General features: G+C 33.2%; 1 protein-coding gene across 1 annotated transcript in view; it reads right to left on the bottom strand.

Annotated features, from left to right (window-relative positions):
• Positions 1–1,820: 1,820 nt before the first annotated feature.
• LOTGIDRAFT_159914 (hypothetical protein) overlaps positions 1,821–14,784 on the bottom strand; it is a gene marked incomplete at both ends in the record, with an annotated part of 15,709 nt that continues 2,745 nt past the window's right edge. The window contains 28 exons of the mRNA XM_009054603.1: positions 1,821–1,942; positions 2,128–2,159; positions 2,319–2,502; positions 2,705–2,746; positions 2,915–2,956; positions 3,018–3,082; positions 3,125–3,166; positions 3,209–3,250; positions 3,293–3,334; positions 3,419–3,502; positions 3,715–3,756; positions 3,925–3,966; positions 4,028–4,050; positions 4,210–4,400; positions 6,150–6,193; positions 6,336–6,477; positions 7,456–7,602; positions 8,110–8,334; positions 8,587–8,707; positions 9,018–9,196; positions 9,600–9,761; positions 10,097–10,127; positions 10,887–11,038; positions 11,484–11,630; positions 12,277–12,504; positions 12,805–12,937; positions 13,449–13,633; positions 14,460–14,618. Coding sequence (XP_009052851.1) covers positions 1,821–1,942; positions 2,128–2,159; positions 2,319–2,502; positions 2,705–2,746; positions 2,915–2,956; positions 3,018–3,082; positions 3,125–3,166; positions 3,209–3,250; positions 3,293–3,334; positions 3,419–3,502; positions 3,715–3,756; positions 3,925–3,966; positions 4,028–4,050; positions 4,210–4,400; positions 6,150–6,193; positions 6,336–6,477; positions 7,456–7,602; positions 8,110–8,334; positions 8,587–8,707; positions 9,018–9,196; positions 9,600–9,761; positions 10,097–10,127; positions 10,887–11,038; positions 11,484–11,630; positions 12,277–12,504; positions 12,805–12,937; positions 13,449–13,633; positions 14,460–14,618 — 3,050 coding nt within the window. The remainder of the gene's footprint in view (positions 1,943–2,127; positions 2,160–2,318; positions 2,503–2,704; positions 2,747–2,914; positions 2,957–3,017; positions 3,083–3,124; positions 3,167–3,208; positions 3,251–3,292; positions 3,335–3,418; positions 3,503–3,714; positions 3,757–3,924; positions 3,967–4,027; positions 4,051–4,209; positions 4,401–6,149; positions 6,194–6,335; positions 6,478–7,455; positions 7,603–8,109; positions 8,335–8,586; positions 8,708–9,017; positions 9,197–9,599; positions 9,762–10,096; positions 10,128–10,886; positions 11,039–11,483; positions 11,631–12,276; positions 12,505–12,804; positions 12,938–13,448; positions 13,634–14,459; positions 14,619–14,784) is intronic.

The following is a 14,784-nucleotide window of genomic DNA, read 5'->3' as shown; positions in this document are numbered from 1 at the left end:
GTTAGTCAGGAACTATTTACTGTTACTAAAGAAACATATGTTACCGAAATACCAAATGTTAGTGATGAAATCACTGTTAGTCAGGAACCCAATGTTACCGAAAAACCAATTGTTAGCGATGTACCCAATGTGAGCCAGGAACCAGGTGTTACTGACGAACTCAATATCAGTCAGCAACCCAATGTTAGTGATCCACCAGTTGTTGGTGAAAAACCCAAAGTCAGTAGTGGTGAGTTTGGGAAAGGATTAGGTGCTGGTATTGGTTCAACTTTAGCTGTTACCATTATCCTGATACTGGTAGTAGCTGTTATATTCAAGTGTAGAAACAAGTCGCAATATCAGGACAATCCAGTAATGTAAGTTTAATCATTTGTAATTATTGCATGATATAACACCTACTTATAAAAAAGGTTACTTTTCACTCATACGGAAAGTGTTCCCGATTACAATTTGATCTGAGGAAGGAAATTAAGCGGATCCCCCCCCCCCCCTTTTTGAACCACGCGAAGATATAAACTAGGCGATATTGGTTTAAGTTACGAAAAAGAGTGCCGAATTAGTGACTTATTTTTTGTCAATTCCTGTCTTGGAAATTGAAAACTAAGCTAAATAAACTATTTTCTTTTCATTTTTAGGTATGCTGCCAAGGCTATGAAAATTGTATCGGGTAGGTTGTTATTTTAATTCACACACCTCTGTGTTTAGTTAGATTCAACTAACAACCCATGCTTATATCAATATTTTGAGATGCGAAGCAGAAAAGTTCGTAATGATGACAGTAAAATAAGCTGAAATATAAGCTCTAGTGGACGGTAACGGTATAAATACAACTTTCAAAGGCAAATTCGTGCTCAAGATAGGAAACAACTTTCCATTCTATCAATATTTCCATGATAAACGAAATCATATGCATATTATAGAGTTGTCTGATTTGATTTCATCTGCTTACACCCAAACGTATATGACATGTTTCAACTGATACATTGTGTTATGTTTGTAGGTATCTCATATGAAGAGTTTAAATGTTAAATAATGAACAATGAAGACATGGGGAATACAGAACAACCAAGCGTCTCAGTTGGAAAAATCACTCCCGACGTTTTCAACACATGCCACTAGAAATGACTACCAATTAATTCATTAAATAAAACCACAGCCGTCAGTTATGTTGAATTATTAAATTGTAAATAATAAAGTTGTTTCCCTTTTTTGTTTAAACTGTATCCTATTCTCAGTAATCGTCATAAAAAGTCGAGAAAATTGGGTCACTGACGTATGTACCTGTGTTCACCTTTATTTCTTTTCTTTGCTGCTTATTGTGTGGCAAGATATTTTGTATCATTTCCGGTAGGTGTATGTTACCCTGTCTTTTATTAAGACATCTTATGACGTCTTCAGCACCAGATGATCAGATCACGATAAGTCAATATTTGGTATTTTGATAAAGAAAACTGATCTCACTGCATGCTCAATAAGAATCCATGACTCCATAAAAACACTGATTTATTAAAATATAATATATACAATAACTTAACAAGTAAGTGGTGCCTAGCATCGTAAGTATTTCATTTGAATAAAAATTTCAGTTTAATACCTATTTGATTACTTTTCAGAACAGATATCACAGTTACAATTGTTGTTATATCCATAAATTGTACGATATATTTACACATAGACAAATAACAAAGTTTTACATTTATTCACATAGTAGCGTTTTCCAAACTATAATTTTTTAAAGACGGGGCCTAATAATAACTCTCTGAGGAACAAACCATTCTAATCTATTTTTATACAATGTTATTATTCTCTTTCTCGGAAACTTATAGTTCTTGTTGTATTACATCATAATCAGAGTAAGGTTCCTCATCATTGACTGTTTGCGTTGAAGCGTCGTTCACGTTATTTTCATTAGGTACCACTAACTCTTCATATATTGGTTCTTCTAAATAACAAGTATTAGACATAATATATGGAGACGTTACAAATATCTTATCGAAGTGCACACTGAGGCGGATGTGGCCGGCAAGTATGTTCTTTCAATGAGGGTACGTACTTAATATAGTTTTTATGGTTATTGTCATGAAGCTGCTCTCCAAACGTATATAAAGATGAAGCAAAGAAACTTACCCTGTACGGCTCCCATATCCGTTGTAGCATACCTGAAAAAATAACGAGCAACTTTAACGTATAATCACTCAAAATTTCAATTTACGGAAATCGTTTTCACAGAATGAAATCGTAATATCTATTGCATTAAGCGCAGAACGCAAAGCAGTTCAAGCTTTTTGAACGTTACAATGATAATCGTTCAAACTTACATCTGCGAAGTCCGTTCAGTTTGACCTCTCTCACTATGATTCCTGTTTCTGTACTTATATATAACGATGAGCACCAGTACAATGATACTAACAACAACTAAGATAGAACCGATTCCGATACCTAGCCCTATCACAAACCCATCATCCATGTTTGGTTGGTCAACGGCGCTGGGTTCTTGAACCTCTAGAACAAAAGAGAATCAACGAATTGCATGTGATAACAGTGATAGTAATTTCATCTCAAAATCAGGTCAATATAACAAACCTATAACAGTTTTAATCGAAAATAAAATCTCGAAGACAACCTAACAATGTACCAATGTTTTATAATACTGAGGACATACCTAGAATATTTAAACTTACACTTTATAATAAAGAGTACATACCTAGAATAATTAAACTTACACTGTATAATACTGAGGACATACCTAGAATAATCAAACTTATATTTTATAATACTGAGGACAAAACTAGAATAATTAAACTTACACTTTATAATACTAAGTACATACCTAGAATAATTAAACTTACACTTTATAATACAGAGGACATACCTAGAATAATTAAACTTACACTTTATAATACTGAGTACATACCTAGAATAATTAAACTTACACTTAATAATACTGAGGACATACCTATAATAATTAAACTTACACTTTATAATACTGAGGACATACCTAGAATAATTAAACTTACACTTTATAATACTGAGAACATACCTAGAATAATTAAACTTATACTTTATGATACTGAGTACATACCTACAATAATTAAACTTACACTTTATAATACTGAGGACATACCTATGATAATTAAACTTACACTTTATAATACTGAGGACATACCTAGAATAATTAAACTTACACTTTATAATACTGAGGACATACCTATAATAATTAAACTTACACTTTATAATACTGAGGACATACCTAGAATAATTAAACTTACACTTTATAATACTGAGAACATACCTAGAATAATTAAACTTATACTTTATGATACTGAGTACATACCTACAATAATTAAACTTACACTTTATAATACTGAGGACATACCTATGATAATTAAACTTACACTTTATAATACTGAGGACATACCTAGAATAATTAAACTTACACTTTATAATACTGAGTACATACACAGAATAATTAAACTTACACTTTATAATACTGAGGACATACCTAAAAATATTTAAACTTACACTTTATAATACTGAGTACATACACAGAATAATTAAACTTACACTTTATAATACTGAGGACATACCTAAAAATATTTAAACTTACACTTTATAATACTGAGTTCATACCTAGAATAATTAAACTTACACTTTATAATACTGAGTACATACACAGAATAATTAAACTTATACTTTATAATACTGAGTACATACCTAGAATATTTAAACTTATACTTTATAATACTGAGGACATACCTAGAATAATTAAACTTATACTTTATAATACTGAGGGCATACCTAGAATAATTGAACTTACACTTTATAATACTGAGGACATACCTAGAATAATTAAACTTATACTTTATAATAATGGGGGCATACCTAGATTAATTAAACTTACACTTTATAATACTGAGGACATACCTAGAATAATTAAACTTGCACTTTATAATACTGAGGACAAACCTACAATAATTAAACTTACACTTTATAATACTGAGGACAAACACAGAATAATTAAACTTACACTTTATAATACTGAGGACATACCTAAAAATATTTAAACTTACACTTTATAATACAGAGTTCATACCTAGAATAATTAAACTTACACTTTATAATACTGAGTACATACCTAGAATAATTAAACTTATACTTTCAAGACAAAGACATTAGTTTCAATACCAGTTCATCTATTTTTTCACCTACCGGATAATTGTCATTGACATCAGCGAAACTAATTACCATAGACTCTGGATCAGAAGTTAATGGTGGTGCTCCAGTGTCAACAGCTTGAATAGTTATAGTATAGGACCTCATCTTTTCATAATCAGGTTCACCAATTAGATAGAGATCACAGTTCTTTCTATCCAAATACCAAAAACTAGCGTCTGATGATGCTGAAGATAGTGGATCAAGAATAGTTAGAATAACATCAGAGGAAATTCTAAAAACTTTCAAAAGCTGGCAGTTCCTTTACACTAGTTTCAATAGTTCAATCATATTGAGGCTAACGGAATAACGGAACACAATTATCTATACAAATGAAAATAAGTTCCGTTATTTAATGTGATCTCTACCCTTAAATATCGCTTACTACATATAAATTTATTATGTTGTAGAGTATAAAATACCTACTGGGCTCGCACATTTAGAAAGAAAGACAGAGGAACAAATTCGTAAGATTGTTTAAAGAATCTACGTGTATGAGATTGGTCGAGCAAAAGGTAACTCATATCATTTTGTTTCATTCCTTTTTGATATGAGAACGTTGCAACTAGAACAGATAGTGATGTGTAGTTAAGTGGGTCTTTCATCGACTTTTGTTGCGAATATATATATAACTAAATTCAGTAAAACACAGTAAAAATATTAGGAATTTTATGATATCAACACTTAGATCTAGCGCCTGGAGATATGCTTACACGAGTTTATAATGGTAAAATCAACACCATCTCTATCGTTATCATTCGCGCTGCATGTACTGATTTTAAATCCAATGGGTGCATTTTCAAACAGTGTCAAAGATGGAGGAACATCTTTCAGTACTGGTCTATTATCATTGTAGTTTAAAACTTTGATTCCAAGATTTATAACATAAGACTCTCCTGTAATACTGCTAACCCTTATATCAATCTCAAAGTAAATATCAAATGTTAACTAAAATTCCATATAAAATATAAATCCAGTAATTAATTTTATGCTAGCGAATGTAGTCCGTGCTATTTTGTCTTACAAATCCTCTTTCTCCCTCCCTTTTGAGGTTTTTGCATGTATAATTTTGGAAATACGACTATTGAAAAAATATTACATAAAATCTATGATCGTGAAAGTATTATTTTTTTCAGAAAATGGGATCCGTTTTACACGGTTGGTTACAGCATTTTTTACTTACGTTTTCGATGTATAATTTTGGAAATACGACTATTGAAAAAATATTACATAAAATCTATGATCGTGAAAGTATTATTTTTTTCAGAAAATGGGATCCGTTTTACACGGTTGGTTACAGCATTTTTTACTTACGTTTTCGACTGTCTAAGAATTGTTTGTTCTCCTTTTATTAATGCGATTAACATTACTCAACACCGACAGTTCTTCATATTGTGCATCTTCTAATAAAGATATGGAGCAACTTTTAAAATATATAAGAATATTAACATCCGATTGAAACCATGGCAAATGAGCAACCCTTGAAGTTTACGGGAGACATAGATCAGACGATGTCAGATAAAGTGACAGTGAAACGGATTGTTGTCTACTAAGCGAATTCTAAGAAAATAAGAAAATTTTCATGCCTGTGCCAGTGCTTCCGAGAGTTGACCGGTGTCAGCTTTCATCCCCCTTTAACAATAGTTAATAAAACTCTGTCTGTATAAACCTCGAAATATATGTGTATACAGTGGTTAGTCACTATCATTCAGTCCTTCTTTGTCTATGCACAGCTCATTCCGCTCAACCTTTGCCAATGTTCGTTTGTTTCCGTAAGCTAGAATAGCTCAGAGATTTTGACGCCGTCAAAGCACTATGTAACTGAAAAACTGAAAAACAAATCGCAAGACGAAATAGTCGTACCTACTGAAGTTGGAAAGGTATTGAAATATTATTCATTTATCTATCTATCTAAATGCTAAAAGGTGTACACCTACCCCGTGCGACTCCAATATCAGTTCCAATATTTGTTACAGCAATACTAAAGAAAAGAAAGAAAAAAATTACATTTACAAGGAAATTGAAAAACATATTTAGTATGGTAAGTTTACAACGCAAAATTGTTTGCGCTTTTTTACGCTGCACTAGGTCTAAAAAGACAATGTATTACAATTGTAACGTACCGTTCTTGTTTTCTCTCACTATTATTCCTGTTTCTGTACTTGTAGATAAAGACTACTACCAGTATAATGATAAGAACAACAACTAAAGTTGAACCAAGACCTTTCACAAACCCCAAACCATTTAAATTGGGTTTGCGGGTACCTGTTATTTCATGCATAAAGAAAATGGTTTTATTTGTATTAATTCTATATTATAAAAATTTCATGATATATATCACGGTTAAAATATCTTAATATTGTAACAATAATGTATATTATAATCATAAACTTTTTGCACATACTTTTTGTCATATAGCAATATTATACAAATCAATATGACAAGAAACCTACTACTAGCTTCAGAATTAGTTGTACCAACATATACAGCAGAAGTAGGTGATATTTTGTCGGAAGTAGTATCAAACTGAAAGGTATATGTTAATGTACATCAACTTGTTTTGATTAAATTCAGCTTTTTAAGAAATATCTCAATTGCGATCCATATCATATGGGCTACTAAAGACGTGCAACACAGGACAGCGGCATGATCTTTTTCGAGTTCCATCTGTTGAGGGATCTTTAACGTGCACAGCCTGTAGCACACGGGGCCTCAATTTATTGTCCTATCCGAACGAATAGACGCTATCTCCATGCCAGTCTCTCTTACCTGGGTGCTGACAGGTGGAAACCTATGTCGGGGTTGAACCCTGGAACTTCAGGTTAGCGAGCAAGCGTCTAACTCACTGAGCCACCGCGGCTACCGATCCGGATCATAGTGGGCATATCTGTTATACGTTCCACCTGATAGACTTTAAATTAATGTTAATTGTTCAGATAAACTATTGTGCTTTGCAATCTTTAAGCAGTAGTTAGTCATCCGGGAGTTCTGCATTACAACAAAACTCTTATAGCGCTATAAGAATATATTATTTCAATATCAACCAATAACATACTAATATCATTGGTTTTATTAGAAGAATAAGCATACACTACCATTCTCAACCTGGGTGTTGTTTTAGTGTTAAGGACCCCCTTCACATAACCCAAACCTAAAATCAATAGACATTTTTAAGAACAAATAACCAATCCTAATCCCACCACCGACCTAGTCCAATTGAAAAAATGAATGGAGTAGTTTTACCTGTCTGACTGTCGATACCGAACCAATCTGGTACAGCTGGTGTTTTGATACCATATGTTATTGTACTGGCAGCTGTCAATGGTTTATCTGCATCAATAGCAGTGAGAGTAAACACCCCAGTTCCAAGAGCAGCTGATTCTTGAACATCTGAAACAAAATGTACAAAATAGTCATTTTAGATCTGTTTCTGGATTAACTGAAATAAATATCAGACAGCAATCGAAAAATACTGGTCATTATCATAATTGTGAGAAATATTTACTTCAATTAAATGATAATAGAATACAATATTTTTTTTTATTTATTATGGCCCCGGGACGCTTCCGTAAACATCACACTTTTTAGGTAAAACATGTCATTTGTGGACTTTTCTACAGCTAGAACTTTTATGTTTTAGTTACTAAGTATTCGGAGCATTTACAAATTTTGAAATCATATGAAAGCACGGTGTTTTTAAATTCTCGTGGGTCAGAAAAAAATACATTGATCTTTTTGACGATAAAAATCAAATTGTTGACCCAAAGTTGTTTTTAATATAATGTTTTATAGATTTGTATGTAATATTTCGTTTTAGATGGAATATACTATGTAATTTTAATCTTTGTTTTATGATATTGACGTTTCTCTACTATCGTTCTTGTTGGTTATACTTACACACAGTTAAATGGATTATTGGCCAGGTTGGTTTATTATCATCTATATCTTTAACTTGTATATTATATGTTATACTTGTTAGAGAATTTGATCCACCATTATCATAAACATCTATTGTTAATACATAAAACTTCACTCTCTCATAATCCAGTTGTTTCTTGAGATGTACAGAACCTTTGTCCTTGTTGACTTCAAAGGTTTCCTTCACTTCAACACTGTTTGAATCTTAATAAAAATTTACAGATTAAATGCATTTTTATGCAACCGTGTGGTATTTAACCTACAATCAAGACCAAACCTGTAATGAAAAAGTGCTCTGGAAACCACATAATTATGCCAAATTTATGTTTTTTTCTATTTCTTATTTCGTTTAATTGGAATATAAATTCTACACTCAAGACTGAACATGTAAATGAAACCCTTGCTACACAATATTACTCTTTTATTTTGCCTATGGGCAATTTTTTATATTCACACCTGAGACATTAAAAAATATTCCTCCATAACTATCAGCATCTGTACACACTGCCGTGGCTATCAGTGCATTGATTGGTGTATCTTCCGGTACGAATAAAACTCTTGAGGTTTCAGAACATTCCTTAAATAAACATGTACATTAACAAAAAGGTAAATTAAAAAGATTGAAGCCATTGTCAGTGTTTTGGCAAAACAAATTTCATTTGTTACTACATAGCATGACATGGCCCAAATTAAACGCAGCAAAGTAAGACGAGTACAACTTCATTCTATTCATAATCTGATGATTTGTTCTTTAAGGATAGCATTATCTTCCACGTGTTTCGAACGGAGCACAAACCAAAAGTTTAATAAATCTTTAACTTTTGCCAGTTTTTTGAAAATATAAACACCGAGTTTAATTATATTAAACAAATTAGACATAGATCTACCGGAGTATTATCATTAACATCAGTGATGTGTATGGTCAGTGTCCCTGTTGTTGTTGTTGGTGTGGATGAATGAATGTCATTAGCGGTAACTCTTAACGTGTAACTGGTTCGTGCTTCATAATCTAATCTGGTGTTGACATACAATGCACAATATTTGCTGTCTAAGGACCAGTCATCATCTGTAATAGCAAAGAGGGTTGAATGTTATGTCAATAGATGAAAACAGTTGTTGTTTAATACCGTGGGGGGTTTGGAATAGATTTTGTGTTTTTCAATTGAAATTTAAACTTGACTTGATTAAAATTGTTTCAATAGCTAGAATATAATTGTCATCTTGGATTAGGTATACAGGAGATGAGAGCCGACACTGGACATTTTCATAAATTGAGGAGGATTTGAACTCACGGCACCTAATCGCTTAGCAGACGACAATCAGACTCACTACCGATTAAGCTATTCCACTGCCACACGAAGACAGTGTTCCAACACTTTGAAAGTTATTAACTTCTTCAAGGAGATATTCATTCACAGGTGGATTAGGTTTTGGTTTAGGTTCCGTAAATAAAACTGAATAAATCTTACATTGTTCAGCAAGCCGAAACCGAAACTGTTCAGCTGCTTTTGATTGTAAACCTCCGTATGTTGCGTTACAACTCCATATATTATCACCTAACGTTGCTGTTTCTGGTACATATATAGATGTAGGGAAGTGTGCAAATTGTGGCGCGAAATCATTATTTACACCTAAAAAATTAACTTTTTATTTAATCGAACTGTCGCCGAAATTGGTCATTTCAGCTTAAACTACAAAAGTGTACTCTATTACATACAAAGAAATTTGTTACAACGGCAATAACTAATACCAAGTCTCAACAGGTCGGGCCAAAACTGTAGTTTCTCTCTAAGAGATAAATGCAATAATCTTTCGTCGAAAGTTCGCAATCATCGAAATAGCCCTCGATATCATCAAAATTGCATAGGCATACCCAGTTTCATCAAAATCGAACCATAGTAAATTTAGACGTACGGACAGTGGTGAAGACAATAACTTTACACATAATGATGTTTGTTCTACTTACAACTAGCTCCGGAGTAAGATGCATTACCGATCTGAAAAGTAATGTATTTTCATAGATTAGTACTAATCCGACAAATTAACTGGGTTAAGGGTCAGACATATATAATATCAATTTTCAGGAGAGTTGCTCCGACACATTTTTGGGTCGTTCATTTTCACCATGACAAAAGCCCAATTTGGCAGAACTTTTGAAAAACATACTCTATGACTGTATTGTGGTACCGTGTGGGCCACAGGGACATTATACAATTTCTGGCAATATCCTAATCGACTCCATATGTTGCAGCTTTGTACAGACACAAAAATTTCTGCCATATGATGCTCTTGACATTATATGAGTGGCCCTAAACCCAGTTCCGATATCCTATCTGACTTTTACCAAGAAATGGGTAGGGTCAGATTTGTCGGGCTAAGAGTAGTACATAGTAAGTTAAGGCATGTGTCCACAGACGCTGCACAAACGCCCATAAAAAGCAATGCTGGCAATATTGTGTCTGGAGTGATGCATCGAGACAGTTAGTTCAAGATTGTATACAGACAAATATGTCGACGATAAACCTTCTGATTTTTAACAGCCAGTGTCACAGAACAGAGGTACTAACATGGAAAAAAGCTTGTAGTCGTTCGAATGGGACAATAAACCAAGGTCCTATGGGTTACACTTACAGGGTGTGTCCGTCTGTATTACCTCAAGCAGTAAATTTCATTTCAGTTCATTTCAGTGGTCTCAGTTACAAGCGATACACTGTATGTGGATATATAGAGATATTCTTTATTGTTAAAATACTCACTTGTCGAAATGTTGTGGTACTATCATCTGTTAATCTAATATCAACCACTAAAACACTTATATCATTGATTTTATCAGAAGAATAGGCATACACTTCTATTCGTAACCTCGTAGCAATTCTACAATTCAGAATTCCCTTTACATATACCAAGCCTAAAAGGAAATATAGTTTAGAGGAGGGGAATATAACTTCACATCCCATGATAAACGTTATGAAACCGATATCTTTCACACATTATAAGCAAAATTAGCAATGCTCTTCGACAAAATGTCTAAGCATACCTAAGTCGCACGGAAGAGAAAATATTAGGTATCCACTGATATTAGTACATGTTATTGAGCTCAGTATTAGTGACAGATGAATTTATTTCACTGATAAATAACATTCGTCTGATGCCGATACAGTAGTCTGCAACATATTGAAGTTTAAGCAATAGATAAATTAATTCAATTTACCTTTACATTGATTCATTGCTTCGAACTATAATTGTCTATCGTTCTCTCTTGTTAATTATTGTCGATGCAGGTACTCTTTGCAGACCGCCCCCCTCCCCGCTTCAATTATCCTTAAGACGAAACAAAATAGATAAAGTTGTACCTGTCTGACTGACAACACCAAACCAATCAGGTACAGCTGGTGTTTTGATACCATATGTTATTGTACTGGCAGATGTCAATGGTTTATCTGCATCAATAGCAGTGAGAGTAAATACCCCAGTTCCTAGAGCAGTTGACTCATAAACGGCTGGAATAAACGACTTTCACTTACATGCCGATATACATTAATATTATCTCGCCTTCCTAGCAAAATTCCGCCACTGGTCACATTCCTGAGCATTATGGCTGCTGTTGAGGCCTAATTTTTGTAACGGCAATCTTTTTTAAATATAATTTATCAATCGGAAACTTCATGAAAAGAATACATTAGACAGTGGAAATATAAGCAATGAACGATGGACCCAATGCAGTTGGTCAAGATGCCAAATTTATCATGACTGCCTTCGGTAGCTCATTCAATTTGGGACCTTGCCCAATGTATTCATATCACCGTAACTGCAGTGGGTCCATCGTTCATTGCTTAAATATTATCTCGCCCTCCTAGCAAAATTCCGCCACTGTAGCGAAACCCAAAGAGGTTCAAAACGGTTTCAAAATCACGGGTTTCGCGTGACAATCTGTAATTGATTGAAAAAACCGTCACCAAAATGCGACTGTAGAAAACTTGTAAGATTACAATTGAGACGAAGAAATTCCAGAATACGTAATTGTAATCTATTTCAAGTTAGATTTAACAATATATAGCTATATGGATACACTATCAATTCCTTATTTTGGAAATAATCTGGCAATCGTTTAGTTTTAGTAAACATCAAATTATGCTGTGTACTTACAGACAGTCAATGGGTTGGTTGACCAGGTTGGTTTATTATCATCTATATCTTTAACTTGTATATTATATGTTATACTTGTTGTTAGAGAATTTGATCCACCATTATCATAAACATCTATTGTTAATACATAAAACTTCACTCTCTCATAATCCAGTTGTTTCTTGAGATTTACAGAACCATTGTTATTAGTGACTTCAAAGGTTTCCTTCACTTCATCACTGTTTGAATCTGACAGAATCGTTAAACTTAATAATTGTAATATAGTAATAGTAGTAAACTCGGAAGAAGAAATGTATATATCCCCACAATACCTTCTTACTTATTGAAAAGATATATTTTACTTACCGTCATCACTGATTGAATTCATACTACAGTAGCTATCTTTTACAAAGTGCATTCACATTCGACTTAGGAGAGGAAGAGGTAATGAGTTTACTAATCATAATCATAAATTCCTTTATAAAAGCCCAATCCTCAGCAATCACGACTAGCAAAAGAAAAGGTAAAACCCGTCCAATACAATATTACCTGCCACTTTGAACATAACCTTTCCATTCGTAGATATGTCTCTGTCATTATCGGTACAGACTACTCTGGTTATCTCTCTGCCAACTTGTTCATCTTCAGATACTAATATAACTGGATAATATCTCTCACATGTCTAAAATTAATACAATTAGCATTGTACTCTTATTTGGGATCTACCTTAGCTATTTTCATAACTTTTGGAAATTAGATTGGTTCTATTTCCACAATATTTTTGATTACGTATACATGTATAGGTCATGGCTCAATATATCCCCAAATATGATAATTCAAAAACATATAACAGGCTAAATTAAATACAAATTCAGAAAATAATAAGTATAGTTTTGGAAAACAAAAAAATGAAATCTAAATTACGAAAACAGAAAATTCAACAAGATAATGACGATTCGGAACAAAATGTAAACTTAAAGCATATTTAAAAAAAAATATTTAGGCCTATATCCGAAACAAAAGATCGAAAGATGCTGTAATTTGACTGATTAATCAATCTCATTTTGAAATTAATTATAAAAATTAACCAAGTACTAACGATCCGAACCGTAAATCGAAACAACATTTTGGCGAAACATTATTAGCAGCTATTCCCTCTTTTTGTTAATAGGCCCCAAGTCTGATATACCTACCGGAGTATTATCATTAACATCAGTGATGTGTATGGTCAGTGTCCCTGTTGTTGTTTGTGGCGAGGTTGGATGTAAATCCTTTACGATAATGCGTAATGCGTAAGTCTGCTGGCCTTCATAATTTAATCCCGTAAAAACATACATGTCACAATTTCTGCTGTCCAGAAACCATTTCGGCTGATTTACTACAACAGGAATTATATAATCAGGTTGAATTTAACTGGGCGTGAAAGCATGGTTTTTAAACTATGTATTAAAATGATATGTTTAAGTCAGCACAGAATATTGGCCTAACAGCAACCGGTCTCTGCTTAAAGCCGGATAAAATGTTGCGAAAATAGATAAAGATTGCCCTAATTTTATAATAAACCTACATACCGACAAATATATATATATTTATATCGGGTCGAAAAAAACTATAACACTTTTCAGTTTAGAATTTTTCTTCATAAAAAAATATAATGTCGAAAGTATCTACAGTAATTTCTCCTCTATAATTGAACCAATGCCCAATGGTTGAAAAAATGACCTCTGAATTTAGAGGTTTAGAGGATTTTATGCCAAACCACCTCCAGTCCCCTAATAGATAGCCAATGTTTTACAATGTGTTTTCCCTAGCTGACAACATTAACCATGGAGATAAGCTGAAACCGGAGAGGTAATATTTGGTGATGGGCCAGGGGAATTTGAATGATTTGTGAAGAAAATTGTAATCTTACTGAGCATTGGTTCAATAATAGAGGAGAAATTATAGTTATTGCTTTCGACATTATATTTTTTTGACAAGGAATTTTTAAAAAGGCTGCTTTTGCAAAGCTTATATTTGGTGAAAAGATCCCTATAATGATAAAGACATAATTGCGTGGTCTTCGCTGTGTTACTTTTCGAAAAATCTTGATATATCATTTTTATGCTAAACAGTTAAGTAAGCATAGGTAAGCACATGTGGACCATCCAACAGAAAGCATGAGCAGAAATGGTATCATTGCGTAGAATAAGCAATGAACTTACCCCTAGTGGAGAATTCAAATCTGAGTTGTCCTTCTGGTGTTGAAGGGTCATCTTCATCTGTTGCGTTACAACTCCATATTACATCGCCATACGTCGCTGTTTCTGATATATTGATAGACGTAGGAAAATAATCGAATTGCGGTGCAGCGTAATGCACTACTGAAATAAACAAACTGAAATAATTAAGCTATGCTTCGAATAATGTCATTGCCTTTTCGTCATCTATGATTGGTTATGAAGTTATGCTGCCATAAAAACTTCACACCACACGCACAGAAACCAGCAAATATGGAAGACCATCATGAAGATACCATTCAAAAAAGTT

Source organism: Lottia gigantea (assembly GCF_000327385.1).
Source record: "Lottia gigantea unplaced genomic scaffold LOTGIsca_22, whole genome shotgun sequence".
NCBI lineage: Eukaryota > Metazoa > Mollusca > Gastropoda > Lottiidae > Lottia > Lottia gigantea.
Note: the sequence above shows the minus strand (reverse complement) of the source record. Positions and strands in the feature narration are given on the sequence as shown.